Raw genomic sequence first — 19,262 nt, forward strand, 5'->3', positions numbered from 1 at the left:
CATGTCAACAGGCTTATAAGGAATAAAACCATCTATACAACTACAGCAGTTTCTTCTAGTGAAAAATAAAAAAATGCATAGCATTTTTGGATGCCTTCTCTTTCTATAACTTGCCCCTCCTGGTAATACCCACTAGCACTTTGTATTTTTAAATGGTACTTGCCAGATGTGTTGAGTTGCCAGGTTGCAGCACTACACTATAAACTGCATCATTGTGTGCCAGCAATGACTTCAGTGACCTAACCCAGCTAGAAAGGGCTGAATCTCTGCACTACTTTTTTCCTTAGGGAAAAAGTGTGAGTTATAAAGGAGAATACAAAATGTTTCCCAGCTATAGCCATGTTTCCCAAGAGGCATTGAAAAGTCTGAGTTTGTGTGTAATTATGAAAGACATCGTCTGGGTATGCCAACTGCACTGAAATATATGAATGTTTTTAACTTGCTAAACATGTCTCAACTCAGCAGTATGCTTATCTAAAAAGCAAAATAGTACTTTTGATGGTTTAGGTATGCAAAAATTCAGAGATAAGGTAATGCTAAAACCTTACACATTTGGGTTAGAGGAATAAAGTTTTTGTTTTGTCTATGAAGTGATTCTGAAACAAAATTTGTTAAGGACTCTTAAACCTCAGTCTTAAAATTTTGCTACTGCAATCTGTATTTAAATAAAGCTTTTATTAACCCTTTTATGAAGAAACAAACTTAAAATCTGTTGACTTATACAGAAGTTACAAGATAAAACACATTTGTTTCCAAAAGCTTTGGTGTCACTGTTAGTTTGTTTTCTAGAGAAAGGATCTGACAATTCAATTTTCAGGCAATATTTTTTTTCTATTGTGTCACAGAATATTCTATTTATTTTTTGCCATAAGAAGTAATGGATTCCTTTTTATAAAGCACAGAAATGTTTCACACCGAAATAGATCAGAAGTCATTCCCATCAAAATCTATGCTAATGTGTCTCCTGTTTATTACACTTACACTATAAGCACCTTTGCTGTCTCTCAATACAACTCTGCACTACCTCTTTAGACAATGACTTACTGAACCATATTATGATCAGTTAAAAAACCCAGTTCTTTAAGACATAAATCCATTTTTAAAGTCTAGATCTTAGCATCATGGGATAAAATAGCAAAAATATGGAAGAAACGTTTAGTGCCCTTCATTGTTTATTGCCCGTTATTTGCCCTCACCAAAAGCCATGTAAGGAAAACATTACCACTTCTTGATGTGTTTCCTTGATAAATACAGAAAGTTTACTGTACCTTCCAGACAACATATGAATGCCATGACACTTAAGAAATATGAGACAGCAACAGTTTGAGAGTCAAAGAGAAATCTTTCATACAGTGAAAAGCTAGAAAAAGAAAGAAGAAGGAAAAAGCTCCCACCAGAGGCCTTTTTCTTGTAAAATTAGTTTGGGATCTCTGGACTTTTAGTAGGTGACGAAATATCACACAATCTAAAAAAATATTGCAAATAATATGTATCTACATATATATATTTTTTATATGCACACTAATAAAATCTGGCAAAAATAGAACATTTAAATCCTGTCAATGATAATTGCAGGCATAGCCACGAGGAAGCTCTTTTCTGCAGCAGGCATTCAGTGTGTTCACTCTCTTAATGCTCTTTAAACTCCAGTTACTTCCAGTGGTAGAGTTAGTACCTTTTAGAGTGATACTTTGCCTATTTGAGAGTGAGCAGTCACCATGCCACTCATGATGAGAAACACAGGACATAGAACAGCCCATGAATTTGTCTGTCCAAATAGCTAGAAATACAATTGGGCCAGAGGAAAACAAAATACGATAAACACAACTATATGAGTCAGGAGTGAAAAAAAGGAAAAAAAAAAACCTAGTATGGGCTTATGCGGAAACAAACACAGGTACCTATCCACACAGTGTTTCTACCCAATGCATTAGTGAAACAACAGTTTTCAATTGCCTGTCTGCTATATTCTTTCCCATTATCAGGGTGGTTTCACAAGCCACTGAACTATATCTTTGATGTTCATGATAACCATTCCCAACTCTTTGTGCACTACAATACTGAAATCCCCCCAAATGCCTGTTTATTTTCTGTTGTAACATACAGCATGAGATTAACAGACACATAGTAGGCCTTCAGGCACTAAGAATGCAAATTACCCTAATCTCAAGAAAACAAGATGTGCACTTCACCATAAATATTTTTTTTTATAATCACATCAAACATAACAAACCTTGTATTCAGTTTTATATAAATTAATTCTTACGTCAGATCTACTTCTGAGGTTATCCAAAACCCAAACACGTAACATTATTTTCACTCGTCCAAGTCTGAATAATATTTACAGACATTAACGCTATATCCATTTCTACAATCATTCCAGACACATTATATAACTTTATTTTTTTATTTGACAAGCAGCAGTATCATGTTCGTCATTTTTTTTACATTTTAATGTAGATACAATTATTAGGTTATCTGTCATATTACAATATTTAGGTTTTTTCTTTTTTTTTTTTTTTTTTTAACTTTGTCTTAAGATACATTAAAAAACATCAACTGCAAACGTGAAAGGGGAGGGAGAAAAAAAAAAGCATGGTACCCAACCAATTTTCCACATTTCAGCAATACTTCACTCATTCTTTTAGTAAAGTTTAAGAAATGTCATAATGACATGAGCTTGAAGTATCTATAGGCATTTTCATTGACGCTCATGACATGGCACTGGTGATGTTGTAAACAGCAGAAAAACAGGGGCTGCCAAGTGACCAATTATGGAGGCACAGGCCTGCCTCTTCCCACAGGAACACACCAAACAGTGACAGCAATGATCTCCTTACAGTCATACCTGCAGGACAGCAACATCATGCTACATAACTGTATTCGTCTGCAGAGGCCTGGCTTCGCTCTATGTACTGTTTGTCTATCAGAACTTCAATACACTTCTTAATCATGCTGATACTTGGGTTAAACCTAGCCCTTGATTGGCTAATTACCTGCAAGAGAAAGACATGGGGTTTCTGTTATTTTTATTTCCAACAGTTATAAATGCTATAGAAATATTCACTAAGGGCAAATTCTGTACAAATGTAGATAGATATTCAGGTTAAAAATTAATCAAATATTAACACACTTCTTCACTATTATCACAGCTCAAGCAAAGTGAAAATTTTGTAAAACTATGTTCCTTTCCATACTAGCCTTGGTAACTGATTTTTCTTCCTAGACTAGGTCCCTTTTACTTCTGTTTATGTATTTTCATTGTTCTGGAACATTCCTAGACTTGCAAATTTTGAGTTACAGCAGTCTTATTTGGAAATTAAATGCCTGGAGAATGTGTTAATCTTAGTTTTTATAATAAATTATAAAATTCTGAAGGGTTAAATTTCATTTGATTGTATTTTTCAAAACTACCTCTAAAGTTGAACACAATTTTCTCCTCATCCATCACCACTTTTTTTAATCATAAAAAGATAGAGATTTCACTTAATAAAGATTTGTGAAACCTGAGTTTTCTTTTTATCGTTAAAAAGACATGTTTAGGAGAACATATAAGCAGGTACATAGCAAATTACCCCAAAATCTGACCATGTTATAAAAGCTTATCCATTCCCAAATAGCACGGTTTAAAGATATTAAAAATGCAGCCTATTCTCTGAGATTCTACTGCACTAGACAATCAAATCTGCAAGAAAAAAGACAGTAACACTTTATCAAGCAATTTGCTGAAAAGCCCTAGATGACACTTTTCATCACAGAAGACACAGCTCAAGTAGTAATCATTTTTGTAAAATTACACTACTTCATTGCTGCTGCAGCTGCCAGGATATGAGATGTGAGCTGGATTAGCTGTGTTTTCTTGAAGTTCCAGCCCATGTAGTGCTGTATACCTGGTCCTGGAAGTCACCTGAACTGCTCAGCTGCTCAGAAGGTGTAAACAGACTTCCCTACCACTGATCTCCTTTCCTAGGCAATTTGAGACAATCAAGATGAACTTCTTTTTGTTCACTGAAGCCAGACCTATGATTTGGTGAGTTTCATCTGGTTGGAACTTTGTAATACATACAGTAAAAAGTTATTTACTGGGGAAAAAAAAAAAAAAAAAATCTACATATGCATTGTGGAAGAAACTGCCACTGCAGGCAAAACTTCAGATGTCTCTTAATACTTCTCAGTTTTGCCCATTCTCTTGTAGAGAAGAGGAGGAAATGATGTGTAGTAACAGAATATGCATTCCTATTAACTTAGACAATTTTTCAAACCAAAGATCTTACTAATCAAGTGTCACAACATATTTTGCCTGTAGTTCCTCATTTGTTCTGTAAAGGAAGCAATTTTTATTTCAGCTGGATTCCACATTTTCTTTACCACTTTTCATGGCTGGCTTTGTCCCAGCTGTAGAGCTTGCTGGAGCCCTCTGTGAGCCAACAGCACTCGCCAGGTAGAGCTCACCCAACAAAGCAAACAAAAAGCTCAAACAAGTGAGTTTTGTTGGGCTAGCAGCCAAGGGTCTGGTATGTTCCGCAGCAGTACAAATGAGAAGAAACTCGCTGCTAACAAGCTAATAGATCTGCTCAGATTTCACCTAACTTCAGCCCTACATTCATACTGATTGTCATCATCATACTTCATGTATTTACTTAGGAAAGAGAACAAAAGATAGAATTTTGTATTGGTAAGGTTTTGCTTTATCAAAGATAATACAAATAAGAAAGATGATACAAATACCTGATGGTCAGAATAAAAAATATGCTGGGAATGACTGCATTCCCAGAAATGACCTTTCCCCTCCACTTCTCCCACTGACCTTACTCATCTTCAGGGAAAAGCTACCTTGTCCTGCAAAATACTACAGCATGGAGCTAAAAGTAAAACTAACAGCGCATATCTAACACAATTAACAATTCAGCAAAGACAACGTGCTGACATACACAGGTCTACCGAGAACCTTGAGTATTTTCTTGGACACCTCACCCTAAATGAAATGTGTGGTTCTGTAGTCTTAACTGCTAGAATTAGAGCTAGTTACATTAAGGCAAGGAGTCTTTCAATCGTATCTCTAAAAACAGTATAATCCTGACCTTATATCTCAGAAAAAAATCTTAATGAGGTGAGAAAATATTAACCATTCATAGTAAACAGACTTCCTTTCAAAAGATTCATTCTTACTCCTAAAGAAATAAGACTACAAATTTTAAGTAAATACATTATATATAAGTATATAAACATCATGATAAAAGTAACAATGTCACCATAATTAGTAACAATATTACTAATAGTCACTAAGAAATAAAATGACTTTTGACAGTAAATCAAGTCTTACTACAAGGTTAACAGGGGAGAAAAAGGAAGTGATAGTAACTGATTTTTTTAATAAAGGTCAGTCTAGTGAGAAAGCTGAGCATGTTCAACTCAGAACTACATGGCAGTTTGGCCTTATATACAACATGAAGCAAAACAAGTTACTGAGCTCAGTGCAGACATAAATTTCCACTTCACATGGGATTTTCATCTTTATATTCAAGCAATAATTATATAAAAACTTGTATCTCCACAATTTGCTCTAAAATCTGTCAATAATTTCTGAAGTGCCAAAAAGTACATCTGTATCACAGACTGTAGAGAAGACATTTAACATTTTAAAGAATCAAGCTCAGGTTCCAGCAGTAGTTTAACTGAGGCAGCATGAAGATTGGCACAAATTAATTCAGAGTGCAAAAAAAAAGGAAAAATTAATGCTATTGATTTTTGTACTGCTTCTCCTTATTGCTTGACGTTTCACAACTGATCATGCGAGGCTACATCAAAGTCCCCACACTATACTGCAGAATAGATATCATTTAGAAGCCTAGCCTTCAGTTTTAAATTCTCTAAGCCATCTAAGATGCAAGTAGTATTCAAAACTGAGAGCTAAAGACTAAATGATAAAGGATATGATTTTTCAAAACTGTTAGAAATTTAGTTAAAAGCAAAGGTAAAAAAAATAATATAGGTGGATGTGGTTGGTAATAGATAAACTAAGTACCAGCTTTACTTTCTACTCAGTTTTTAACCAAGTAACAACCAAAATGTCCACCTTTCCTGCAAGACACCAAAAAGCTCCTGACGTTAATAAACTATACTATTCTGCAAGAGAAAAATGCAGTAGAGACATGTCAGATAGTGCCCCTTCAGTTAAACAAAGGAAGTAGTAACCAGAAAGGATTCCTTGTTTCCAAAACAAAAAAATTTGTCATCTATTCCATCCTTAAAAACTGATCTCAAGCAAAATACACCTTGAAAACTTTCTCCAAGAATTTGAGAGTAGGGAAAAATAAGTATTTTCAAAGATGAAACAGGGCTTGTCTACCATTTTCTAGCTGTAAATTCTTACAAGACTTCATCATAATTGCATGGATGATTTAAGTAACAGGAAACCAAAATAACCAAAGACTTTGAGAATAATTGGGACCTGCACTGCCTCATCTTTCAGATATTCAAAATCAGATTTCTTAAATTAAGCTTTCAGAGTATCTGTGTACAAGAACTATTTCAATATCCAAAACCTTTAAGATGCCTCACATTGCAAGTTCTGGGCTTAGCTCTCTGCAGCTGCCTTTTTCTAGCAAACAAAAATTAAGTGGTGGGTCGGGTAAACTGTTTCCTCCATCACCACAAGACAGAAAGCACACAGCAGATCTCAAAATGACTGAATGCTTCTCCACCCACATGTTCAAAATGGTTGAATACAGCGGGAATCTTTATTCCCCCTCTCACCAGTCCACTCTGAGGCTCTCCAAGCAAGGCTCAGGAGACACAAGAAATAATTAAACTGGAGAATGAGCACCTTGGAATGCTGAGGAAACTAAAACTGGGAACTGGCTGGCAGGAGCGAAGGTTAAGTTTGAGGAAGAAATACAGTTAAGCAGGCAACTAGCACAGATGGGAAAGTGGGAGAAAACTGAAAGAAATAGCACTTCCTTCCCAGCCTAACTGCGATAGTTCACAGATCTTTATCCTAGAATCTAAAAAACCTAGATAACCCTACTGCTTAATGGAAAAGGGATATTAAGAAGTGCATGTCTCCATATTCAGACAACTTTAAAAATTTAAGATATGAATTAGGAAAAAAAAAAAAATCACAATTAGAGCTCAAAATTGCCTAAGCTCTTCTGTGGAAATTCCATACTTAGATTATCCATACTCAGGTTTTCAACTGAACCTACACCTCTGGCAATGATTTTTACAGCATAGAACATCTGTCGGCATAGAACCAGCCAATGGGAAAGAGCAAGCACAGGGGCACTTAATGCTTTAGTGCTAAGACACATCTACAAGACTGAGGGATCACAGTGGCCCAGTTCAAAGCAGACTCCAATAAAATTCTCACTAATTTCATTGGGGTACCAGTTCTGACATGGGGATGTTTTCTGGTCAGATGTTTTACCCAACTATCCTGAAGATTTTAATGACATCATACAAAGAACATTTTGTCTTACCTCCTGAATAAGAGCATTATGCCGCAACACTTTACGTGCTTTCATGATACGGACTATAGCAGCTTGAAGATACATTTTTCTGTCTTCATCTACAGCACTTCTGGTCTGCTCCATCTCCTGCAATACGGGAAGAACAGTAATGCTTAAAATATAGTAAGATCAATAAACACTTCATAAAAATACCTTGAATGCGTACTTTCTACTTTATTAAAAGTGGTGAATTAATAAAAAAAAATCTAGGTGAAGTTCAGTTCCAGGTAAAGTACTTCCCTATATCAAGAATAGCAGGTTTCATGAAAGTTAGGGAGGTAGAAGAGAGACATCCAAACCAGTGTTTTTGCTACGGAGAAAGGCAGGCAGAATTCATTATAAAGTACTGAGTTTGGCAGCACGTACGCCTCTTGTACAAAATCCTATGTCTTAGGAGATACAGAAGGAACATGGATTATCAAAACTGGAGTTAATTTTAGTTACCAAGGGACATAAAACCATAGGAAAACAGACTTCATTGGTCCTGCTGTTCCTGGAATAAGTTGCTTTTATAAACACCACCAACAAAAAAAGTCTCATTAGGTAAGACAAGCTAAGTATCAATCCCCCTTGGTACAAGAAGACCAGTTCTTGTTTATATTTTTCTCCCACTTTCTTATTCCCTATTCTATCTTCTCCTGCCTATATTTTAAGTACAAAAAACCCCACCACTGCTTAAGCTTTAAATTTAAATCTTACACAGGAGCTCTTACATCTGCTTACACCAAGCTAATACAATAAATTCAATATTAGAACAATAACCTTCCTAGGCTGTTCAAGCTTGAAACACCAAAGAATACTTGCCTGTGGTGTGTCTTTCTGCATTGATGTAGTAATTTTAAATTTTGTTCGTTTACTGCTGAAGCTCATATTTAATGAAAACATAGACTCTGCCTCTATGTCGTCCTGCAATAAAGAACCTTTTTAAAAATCAGGAATGGAACCAGAAAATGATAACTTACTTTGAAAAAAGTCACGGTTAGGGGCTTGCATACACACAAACAATTTCAGGTTTGTAGCTGGAAATTCTAAAATGCCACTCAAACCAGGTCAATTTTTTAAGCTATGGTTTAACTAACCTAGAAATCAAGTCTATTTTAGAAAACACTATAAAGAACTCTGACATACATGAATTTTATTAAACAAGTTAATACGATTAAAGTAATTTCTGTTTTAATACTTCAACAGCTTAGTTGCAAACGGTCTCCATTTAAACTCATTTTTTCCCTGCAAGGACAGTAGGATTTGCACTTTTTTACAGCAGAAGCTCAAGAGAAAGCTGTTGCTTTCGTAATTATTACTGATGTTGCCTTCCAGAACTTACAGAAAAACATCTAAGCATTTTGCTATGTTATAGCAGAAACAGTTGACAAACTGCAACTTGTACAGTTCCACATCTATGTGTACATTTCTATTTTTTTCCTATCAGAACCTCAACTTTACTCCACATGTAAAAGTCCAATTCTTTCAATAAACGGCAACTATTCCCTGCAACCTTTACATTCAACTGATCTTTGCAGTTTCCAGGCAAGTGCCTGTACAAGTGTCCTGGTTTCACCTGTAAGAGTTGTTTTTTTTTCTCCTTTCTAGCAGCTGGTGCAGTGCTGTGTTTCAGCTTTAGTCTGACAGCAATGCTGATAACACATCAGTGTTTTAGTTGTTGTTATGTAATGCTTACCCTGACCAAGGATTTTTCAGTCTCATGCTGAGCCAGTGAGGAGGGGCACAAGAAGCCAGGAGGAAGCAGAGACAGAACACCTGACCCAAACTAGCCAAAGAGGTATTCCATACCACAGCATGTCAAGCCCAGTATATAAACTGGGGGCAGTTACCCGGAAGGCCCAGATTGCTGCTCGGATCGGGCTGGGCATTGGTCAGTGGGTGGTGAGCAACTGTACTGTGCAACACTTGTGTTTACTGGGTTTTTTCCTCTCCCCTTTTAGTTTTATATTCTCTCCCCTTCTTGTTTCCCTTATCATTAGTGGTAGTAGCAGTTTTATATTATACTTTAGTTACTGGACTGTTCTTATTTCAACCTGCAGGGTTTTACATTCTTTCAGTTCTCCCCATCCTGCTTGTGGGAGGGGGGGAAGGGAGGGTTTGAGCAAGCAGCTGCATGGTGCTGAGTTACTGGCTGGCCCTAAAAACCATGACAAGAAGTATTACCAACTTTCAGCAGAATAAAGGTACTGGACTTATGAGACTTTGGAATCTTGCCAAACTCAAGTGCAAATACTTTAGTGAACACAGTCAATATTTATCTAAATTTATATCAAACCAATATTAATTCTAATTTTATATTCTGCATTATAATATTTTATAATATCCAAGAATGGCATAGAAAATTCAACAAAGGACAAAGATCAAAAGCTTTAAAAAATATAAAGCAACACTGATTTTAGCATTATTCTGCTGACACGGTTGAATATAAAACAAAATAAATTGTGTTGTGCCTGAACTCAAAAAGCACGACTCCAATGTTTTCTTTTGTTTCCTTTCTATATAAAAAAAACCCCAACAAACCCCAAAACAACCAAACAAAAGCAAACTACAACAATATTGTAAACTGTAGATAAACGGTACTTTTCTATATGGCTCTGATACAGGTAAAGAGAAGTTAGTGTATTTAATTTCACTGCTTAAGTTCACTGGCTTATTCAGTAAGCAAGCTGATAGACTGTCTACAGATCTCCTTTCACATTGCTGGATGGAGTGCAAAGCAAACAGAATTAGCAGAGATGTTTGAATACAATAGCCTGGAAGTTAAAGAACCAGAAAATGCAGTGGTAAATACTAAAAAGTAAAAGGGTTGGAAAGCCATGCCATTCACGCTTCAATGACATAAGTTTAAAGAAACTTACACAACAGACACAAATAAATGCAAATCCTTTAAATAATGGGCAACTTTCTAAGATTATGAAAAAATCTCACTGTTTTCTGTAATAGCTCCCAGTGCTATATTTCACCCATGGTTTAACAGACATCTTCCCAGCCACTGTTCCAACCTGAGCTCATTTCTAGATACTGGAAGCATGTCCTATGCTTCAGCCAAGCATCAGATCTTCCTTGTGATCTCACTTTCCATTTTCTAATATTTTCCTGGTTAAAAAAAAAAGCAGCTATCAGAGTAGCTTTGGATTTTTTTCTTGTAAGTGAACAGCTTATCTCAGTTTCTTCTGCCTGATACTGTCTGAGTAACAAGCATTCTTGGCTAGCTGGAAACTCATGCTAAAGTTTGTGTGGCATGTGCAGGCACTTCTGCAGTGTTTCTTACATGACAGACATCTGTGTCCTCTGCTATATGGGAAAAAAGGGTAACTGGTTCATGTAAGTCATACAGAAGCATGAGGCAGAGTCAAAACCAGAACCTGTATCAGCTATTGCCTTAACCACAAACAAAGCTTTATTTATAGTTGTACAGCATGTACAATTGTGTAAAGTTCTGGTGTATTGTGTACAGTTCTGATGTCCTCAACATAAAAAGGACATGGAGCTGTTGGAGCAAGTCCAGAGGAGGGCCACGAGGATGATCAGAGGACTGGAGCACCTTCCATATGAAGAGAGGCTGAGAAAGTTGAGGCTGTTCAGCCTGGAGAAGAGAAGGCTGTGTGGAGACCTCATAGCAGCCTTCCAGTACCTGAAGGGGGCCTACAAGGATGCTGGGGAGGGACTCTTCATTAGGGACTGTAGTGATAGGACAAGGGGTAACGGGTTAAAACTTAAACAGGGGAAGTTTAGATTGGATATAAGGAAGAAATTCTTTACTGTGAGGGTGGTGAGGCACTGGAATGGCACAACCCAGGGAAGTTGTGAATGCTCCATCCCTGGCGGTGTTCCAGGCCAGGTTGGATGAGGCCTTGGGTTGCATGGTTTAGTGTGAGGTATCCTTGCCCATGGCAGGGGTGTTGGAACTAGATGATCTTAAGGTCCTTTCCAACCCTAACTATTCTATGATTCTATGATTCTAACATGGTTGCCATTACTTTCAGTCTCCTAATACCACAGTATTTTCTTTTTTTTTTTTTTTTTAATGTCTCTAAGACTCTTTGGTTTACAACTCTGGCTCCTTTCCATGATCCAGTACAACTCTGAAAGTGGTGTATTCAAAGAGTATCTCCTCCAACAGCAGTGAGTCTAAAGCCATACGGATGAAATGCAACAGAAACAATAAACAATTACTACCTTTTCAGCATACCATGCTGTTACAGGCACAGAGAAGCTACATGACACAGATAAGTCTACTTCCTCCTTATAAATACAGATTTCTAATTGTTCACAAGAGTCAGTAATACAGTTTAGGAAAAAAAAAAGCAAACAGTGGATTCTTTTATACCAAAAAACCCCCACCAAAACCACAACAAGTATTAGAATCACAAGACTGAAACATTAAACTCTTCTATATCATTATTGCGTTACCTTGTCTGAGTCATGGTTGATCATTTTAACATCAAGCAACGACTTGATGGTTTTTGTCAGTTCCTTCTCATTCATTTGTGTACTATCCTGAAGCTCCTTGTAACTGACAGTTTCACTGTTGTTGAAGGCGAGCAACACTGCCATTTGGTATGTTGTGACCATGGCTACATAAGGTTTGCACAAGTAATTCATTTTTACTTCACCTGTAATGATACAAGTCGTATTTTATAAACCACGGAATGTGCTGAAAAGTCACGTGAAGCCTAACTATTAGAGTTCCTCCTACATTTCCAGAAATTCAATTCACACCTAAGTATGCATTTAACACTTAGAATGGGAAGATGCAAACTGATGTTGTTTTTATTCTATAGAATGTGGTCCGCAACAGAAAAGCCCTCTTTTTTTATGAATACTTGAACAATAGTGTTTTCAATTAAAAAAGAAAACCTACAGTGTTGAATTTGAATAATGCAACATAATTTATAGTAAGAAAAAAAAATAAAAAAGGAAATTCCAAATAGCCTTAACACATCAACTTCAATTAGTAAGAGCTCACACAGAATGACAGAATAATGATTACATGAAAGTTCTTTCAAGGTAAGATTTAAAAACAAAATAAAAGACTTGTCCATTACTTTTTTTTAACTCCACAATATTAATATTAATAATAAAAAAAAAGAAGAGGGAAGAGAGAAAAAAAGAGAAAAAAGTGAACGAGAAAAAGAAAAGAGAAAGAAAAGAGAAAGAGAAAGAAAAGAGAAAGAAAAGAGAAAGAAAAGAGAAAGAAAAGAGAAAAAAAGAAAGAAAAGAGAAAAAAAAGAGAAAGAAGAGAGAAAGAGAAAGAAAAGAGAAAAAAGAGAAAGAAAAGAGAAAGAGAAAGAAAAGAGAAAGAGAAAGAAAAGAGAAAGAGAAAGAAAAGAGAAAGAGAAAGAAAAGAGAAAAAAAAGAGAAAGAAAAGAGAAAAAAAGAAAGAAAAGAGAAAAAAAAGAGAAAGAAGAGAGAAAGAGAAAGAAAAGAGAAAAAAGAGAAAGAAAAGAGAAAGAGAAAGAAAAGAGAAAGAGAAAGAAAAGAGAAAGAAAAGAGAAAGAGAAAGAAAAGAGAAAGAGAAAGAAAAGAGAAAAAAAAGAGAAAGAAAAGAGAAAAAAAGAAAGAAAAGAGAAAAAAAAGAGAAAGAAGAGAGAAAGAGAAAGAAAAGAGAAAAAAGAGAAAGAAAAGAGAAAGAGAAAGAAAAGAGAAAGAAAAGAGAAAGAGAAAGAAAAGAGAAAGAGAAAGAAAAGAGAAAGAGAAAGAAAAGAGAAAAAAAAGAGAAAGAAAAGAGAAAAAAAGAAAGAAAAGAGAAAAAAAAGAGAAAGAAAAGAGAAAAAAGAGAAAGAAAAGAGAAAGAGAAAGAAAAGAGAAAGAAAAGAGAAAAAAAGAGAAAGAAAAGAGAAAAAAAGAGAAAGAAAAGAGAAAAAAAGAAAGAAAAGAGAAAAAAAAAGAGAAAGAAGAGAGAAAGAGAAAGAAAAGAGAAAAAAAGAGAAAGAAAAGAGAAAGAGAAAGAAAAGAGAAAGAAAAGAGAAAAAAAGAGAAAGAAAAGAGAAAAAAAGAAAGAAAAGAGAAAAAAAAAAGAGAAAGAAGAGAGAAAGAGAAAGAAAAGAGAAAGAAAAGAGAAAAAGCGAAAAGCTCTGAAGAAATCTGCCTGAAAGATGATTTATATTTTCTGTGTGAAGGTGAGTGTGAATTAATGGCAAGCTTCTATTATCAGACCTAAATTTTCATTACATTATATGGTCGTATGCTACTCTGGTTTTCACCTCCACGTAGTATGTTGTGGTGCTCAATAATTAAAACCTGATATTGAAAGCACCTGAAATTAAATACAATTGACTGATACTTACTAAAATAAAACAACAATTTTATATTCTAAGATGTTTTTAAACATATATTTCTATAGAGTAAATATAAACATAACTATAAATACTTTATTTACATATCTGAGTAAATTATTATCACAGCATTATTTATATTCAACTAAAGGATGTCTAATGCTACAGAAACAATTCCAGGGCAATTATTTTTAACTCTGCAGTTTTGCAGTACTGTTTTGTAGTTAATAATGTATAATTCTAGTTTTACTTGGACTTAGTAGACCACAGATAACATATGCAAGTTTACAAAACAAATTATGGAAATACTAAGCTGCAAATAATAATTTATAATGCAAAATAAGTCAGTTGACTTTATATGCAACATAACGTTCCAACTCCAAAGTCTGTTGCCATTTGAAAAGAACTTTTAACAAACAACTGACAGTTGTATAGAGCATAAGTTTAGTAAAGCACTTATTTTTACCTGTACAAAGATAATGTAACCAAGTAAGCTTCCTTCCACTAAAATGTTGACTGTAAAATAATTCGAACTGCAAAACAAAATGAAATTCAATTCGTCACACATACAACTACTTAAAATAGCTTATTATCACACTACCACCCCAGGGAAGAAATACTGGTTTTATGTACACCATATTGGATGCAAAGATTGCAGATCAATTCTTGACAGAATTTTCTTTCAGAAGATGGGTGATGACGAAACATCAGTCATTTACTGAAACACTTGAACATATTAACATATCACTTGATGATTAAATCAAAAAGATTGTTGACACACTCATAACTCTCAAAGTATAAAATACTGTAGTTGAACAGTGTTCCAAGATGTATCAACTCTACTGAACTTAAAAGAATTTCTAGGAGGTTTTAGCAATCAATCTTGTGAGGTTTTATTATTCTGTTCCTTCCAATTCCATATAAAAACAAGTGTTTTTTTATTTTTTCACCTTGGTGAAATCATTCTGTATTCCATGGCTTTGATATCTTATTTAAAATCAATCCAGAAATTCCTGCATACACATCCATTTGGTTTACTCTGATTTGGTCTAGCAACTTTAAACATTAAAGAACAATCCAAATCAAACATTAAAGAAAAATCCAAAAAGGAGGACTTCTGACCTCTTGAAAATTCAGGTGTTTCTCCACCCACAAGCTTACATAGTATGAAAACTAGTATTTGTATACCATTCAAATAAATTATATTTACAGTAAGCTCCAGTAGGCTTGGAGCCTGGAAAAGCTGCTGAACAATTTGCCCAGATACAGAGGTGCTTTCCAGTGCAACTGCAAAATGGTTTTTCTTCTTTCTATATTCTGGCCAGAATGCTGAGAGAACTCTCTCTTGATGGATCAGTGATAAAATTTGACAGCAAAGACAGACATTGTCGATTTTTCAAAGACTCCCCAAGGTTATGCTCTGTTTGCTCAAGGAATAAGAAGTATAATTTAGAGCATTAATTCTAGATAGGCAACACATGAATTGCTCCTTCAAACAAACTTCAGTAGTGAAGCTAGGCAAACAACCCAGACTCTGAGCTGCTTCTGATATGGAAATCCATAACAATTTTCCAATTGAGGCATGACTGACAATGCTCCTACTTTAAGCTCACAAAGAACAGCAAAATGCCATCAATCACCTTCTGTGGATCCCATAGTATGGGTTGGAAATTATATTGCTAAAACCAAGTGCCACTTAATATAGTGGAAATAAAAGCAGAATAAATAGTTCTAATATTTAGTAGCAATACATTGAAAAGCTCCTTCACTGCAGAAATGGAAATTTCCCATTAGAATTTACATCAATTTAAGGTATAAGAACTGCTTTAAAGAATCTGTTATATCAAATAATATAAATTTTAATTACCTAAAATGTACTTCAACATTAAATACATTCAGCAAAGATCAACATATATATTCTGTATTTTAACACAAACATTGCAGAGGTAACATTTAGAGCACCATAATATAATGAACAGTAATAAAATATTCCACCTCCACAAAGCAGAAATCATCACATAAAAAGAGAACATTTGGCCAAAGTAAAACCTTTACTGCTTTGAGAATTTATAAAATTAGCTTTAAAGAAGTTTTGCTCAAAGCTCGATTTTGAATGGCTCCTATGGAATATAGGACAAGAAACCTGTATCTGCATTTTCATCCACTATTAAATCTGATCCAATTTAATATTAGAAACAAAACCTTCTTTTATCTAAATATGAAGGATTGGTTTCAAAGGTTACAATCAACCCAGTGCATCTGACTGTATTTAGTAGTATCCCCTTCACCAACCATGAAGTGTAGAAGACATGTGAAAAAGAAAAGCTATGCAAATACATACATAAATCCAGTGTATCATTTAGGTGACCCCTCCAACTTTAATATGGACTGGAAACAAGATAGCCATGATTTATAAACAAAATGAAGCAGTTCAGGTTTTTCTCTGCTAGACTGATGATCTTTTATTTGGAGTTATTTTACATTTTCCATGTTTACAAGAAGTCTCCTACTAACCTACCATCTGTACACTTTTTTCCAGTTCCTGAGGAATTGCAAACGTAGAAGAAGGAGCCTGAGTTAGAGGCCATGCACCAGCCTAAAGGTATCAGGAAAAATAAAAGTATTAATGTTTTCATACAACATATACCCTACAAAAAAACCCCACTGTTAGACAGTTCTATATAAGACTAGCAATTTCCACCAGAATTTTTACTGTCCATTATGTATGCCCCACTGAGGTACTAATTTAAGACAAGAAACACAAGGCATTTTATGTCATTACTCTTCACTGTACCATTGGGTTAATTCTAATAAGAAACACTATGAAAATTAATTATTCCACAAAAATCACAAAGTGTCAGTTTCCATATGAGAAATATTCATGGAAAATGGTTTACTTGTTATCAAAATATAAAAATTAAGTACAAATAACTCAATAGTAATAAACATACATTAGTACCTGTAGAACATATATCTGAAAACTAATTCCCAAATCTATAATTGTGTCCTGGTTTTTGATAAAGTTGTTGAATTTATTGTTGAGATCAGCACTAACACTCATGTCTGTATACATTCGATGGAGCTTGCTGGTAAACTCATAACCACAGGCTTGCTGTGAAGAAACATTGTAACAGGTTTTACAGTGAAAATAGTACTTATGCACATTCACTACTAATATATGGAAAAAATAGCTAGCAAAAGCATTGTTATAAATTTTACGAAGAACATTAGTTACAAGAGAAAACAAACATTAAAAGCCAAGGTTATAAGATTTACTTCAGTTTGACTTTCATGACTTCATACACTTACATGAACAATGTTATTTTATAAAACTGAAAGATAGTTTATGAAAGTGCTTGGTACTTTTTTAAATGCAAATATCAATTATTTGAATGTACTTACTAAAAATACCCAAAACCTCATAAAAATCTCAAATTCCTTGGTGATACTTAACTGTATATCTTTCACAGACTACTAAGAAATTAGTTTTTCCTTTCAGCTATTGGAAACAAGATCTATTAACTGCTCAATTATCTCTGGCACCATCTGCTGCTTCCTCTCAACATTACATACTGCTATGTTCGCTTATTCTGCATTAGAATATTACATTACCTTTAGTTTGTTAATCATGGCTTCTTCAGAATCCATAGACATAGACAAACCATGAATCAATCTTTTTGCCAGCATTCTGGCATAGAACTAGATAAAAAGAAATAAGACATGAAGATTTTTAAAACCATAACCACATTTTTCAAGTATACTTTAAATGTAACATTTTAAAGGGCGTATCTAAAAGCATCAAAAGTTACCTTTTGGAATACATCTTTGTCATCAATGTATTTGAAAACAGTAATGAAACTTGTAAGTTTGTCTTCTACTTCATTCTCTGTCATTCCCTTTGCTGATTTCTTCAACAAGTTGTCACAGTACTTGGCCAGCTCAAGTTAAAAAAAGGAAAAACAAACACAAACCTACTTGTCAAGCTTGAGAACAAATGTATGCCAAGGTAGACCAAACTTCTACACAAGAGTTGAAGCATGAAGTAAGTCACAGTCTACAGCCTCATTTTCTATTACAAGGGCTGTATTCATAGGAGAACAATACATATATCTACAGAGAATACAAAATCTGTATAAAAAATAACAACTGCACCAAAAACAACCAACAAAATGTGCACGCAGGTTAAGTTATTCCTTACTACTGAAATATACCCCTGAGGTTAACGAGTGTGAGCAATCATCTGTGTGATGGATCCCCTGTCAATCCATTTGACAGTATTAAAAAATAGTACTTTCTACTATGTATCACTTACCAACTCAGGTGCTTTGCAGATTGACTTCGGCTCCCTATAGTTAACTACTGATGTCAAAGCCTACATAGAAAAACAGCAAAGAGAAAAAATGTAAATTGCTTAGAACTTTTTATTTTATGAAATCTGAAGAGATTAAAAAAAGTTCAGATCCTATAAAAGTGAACTACACAAAAGAGGATCAAAGAGAAACAATTAATAAAAGGGTTTGAATTACTGTTCTGTAAAAATGTGCATGTTGAACATTTCTAAGTGGAAAAAGCAGAGGAACAGAAGTTAATTATAGAAAGCAGCAGAACCAATTAAGTTTTGGTTAGAAACTTAAATGTAAAAGTATGAAGATTTTGGTGTACACCACTATGTACAGTCCCAAAGAAAGGAACAAAGGAATAACTGCAGATAAAGCAGATTTGAGCAGCAGCACATCAAGAGCAGCCTACATCAACAGCAGGTATCTTAAGCTGAAAAACATACATGGTGTGCTCACAACAGTAAGAACGGAAAGATCTTTTGGTTGTTGGATTTTTTGGTTGACTAAAGAGGAGAAAAAATACTGTTGAAAGTGGACGTCCAAAGCAATGCAGTACAAAAAGTATGGTAGCTGAAGAAAACCAGGATAAGATGAAAAAAAAAAGGAGGAGATAATGGAAGTTTAGAATTGGAAATTGTAAACAATGATATCAGAATCATCAAGGTTAGTTTCTAAACTACATATCACGTTTAAATTAGCATTTTAAACCAATACTGAAACAAAAATACTGTATGACCATAGTTCCCAGGGATTATAGTTCCTCTATAGTAACAAACATTGTTATTACAAAGAAAAACTGACAAGCAGCTTTTGTACAATGCCTCAACATTCCAATATTTGATAATAGATCCCTGTGAGAAATGAATGCATGACTTGACAAGAAATAGCCAACTCTTTGAAGCTTTGACCACTCTTTTGCAATAACACTAAAGGCCACAATAGCAGTTTCGACATCCATCATGAAAAACTGACAGCAGATTAAGATTTTAAATATTTATTGTAATAAAATCACTGAAATGAAGACTTGATGTATTTAAGGGAAAAGTATATTGCATATGTGCCAGCAAATATAGCTGGCAATCTCGTATTACTCCACCTTGTGGTACATGACATTAGCTGCAACTGAGACAGAA

At 34.6% G+C, this 19,262-nt stretch overlaps 1 protein-coding gene across 4 annotated transcripts in view; it reads right to left on the reverse strand.

Annotated features, from left to right (window-relative positions):
* Window positions 1-1,339: 1,339 nt before the first annotated feature.
* Window positions 1,340-19,262, reverse strand: part of CUL2 (cullin 2) — a 52,056-nt gene continuing 34,133 nt past the window's right edge. For all 4 annotated transcript variants that reach the window (XM_080610279.1, XM_080610280.1, XM_080610281.1 and 1 more), the window contains 10 exons: window positions 18,102-18,161; window positions 17,599-17,727; window positions 17,402-17,488; window positions 16,749-16,901; window positions 16,308-16,385; window positions 14,256-14,322; window positions 11,925-12,127; window positions 8,313-8,414; window positions 7,479-7,595; window positions 1,340-2,996 (listed from right to left, as the gene is read on the reverse strand). In XM_080610279.1, the coding sequence (XP_080466405.1) occupies window positions 2,865-2,996; window positions 7,479-7,595; window positions 8,313-8,414; window positions 11,925-12,127; window positions 14,256-14,322; window positions 16,308-16,385; window positions 16,749-16,901; window positions 17,402-17,488; window positions 17,599-17,727; window positions 18,102-18,161 (1,128 nt within the window). In that variant the 3' untranslated portion in view covers window positions 1,340-2,864. The remainder of the gene's footprint in view (window positions 2,997-7,478; window positions 7,596-8,312; window positions 8,415-11,924; window positions 12,128-14,255; window positions 14,323-16,307; window positions 16,386-16,748; window positions 16,902-17,401; window positions 17,489-17,598; window positions 17,728-18,101; window positions 18,162-19,262) is intronic.

The sequence above is a fragment of the Psittacula echo genome (genome assembly GCF_963264785.1).
Source record: "Psittacula echo genome assembly, chromosome: 2".
NCBI classification, from domain to species: Eukaryota; Metazoa; Chordata; class Aves; order Psittaciformes; family Psittacidae; genus Psittacula; species Psittacula echo.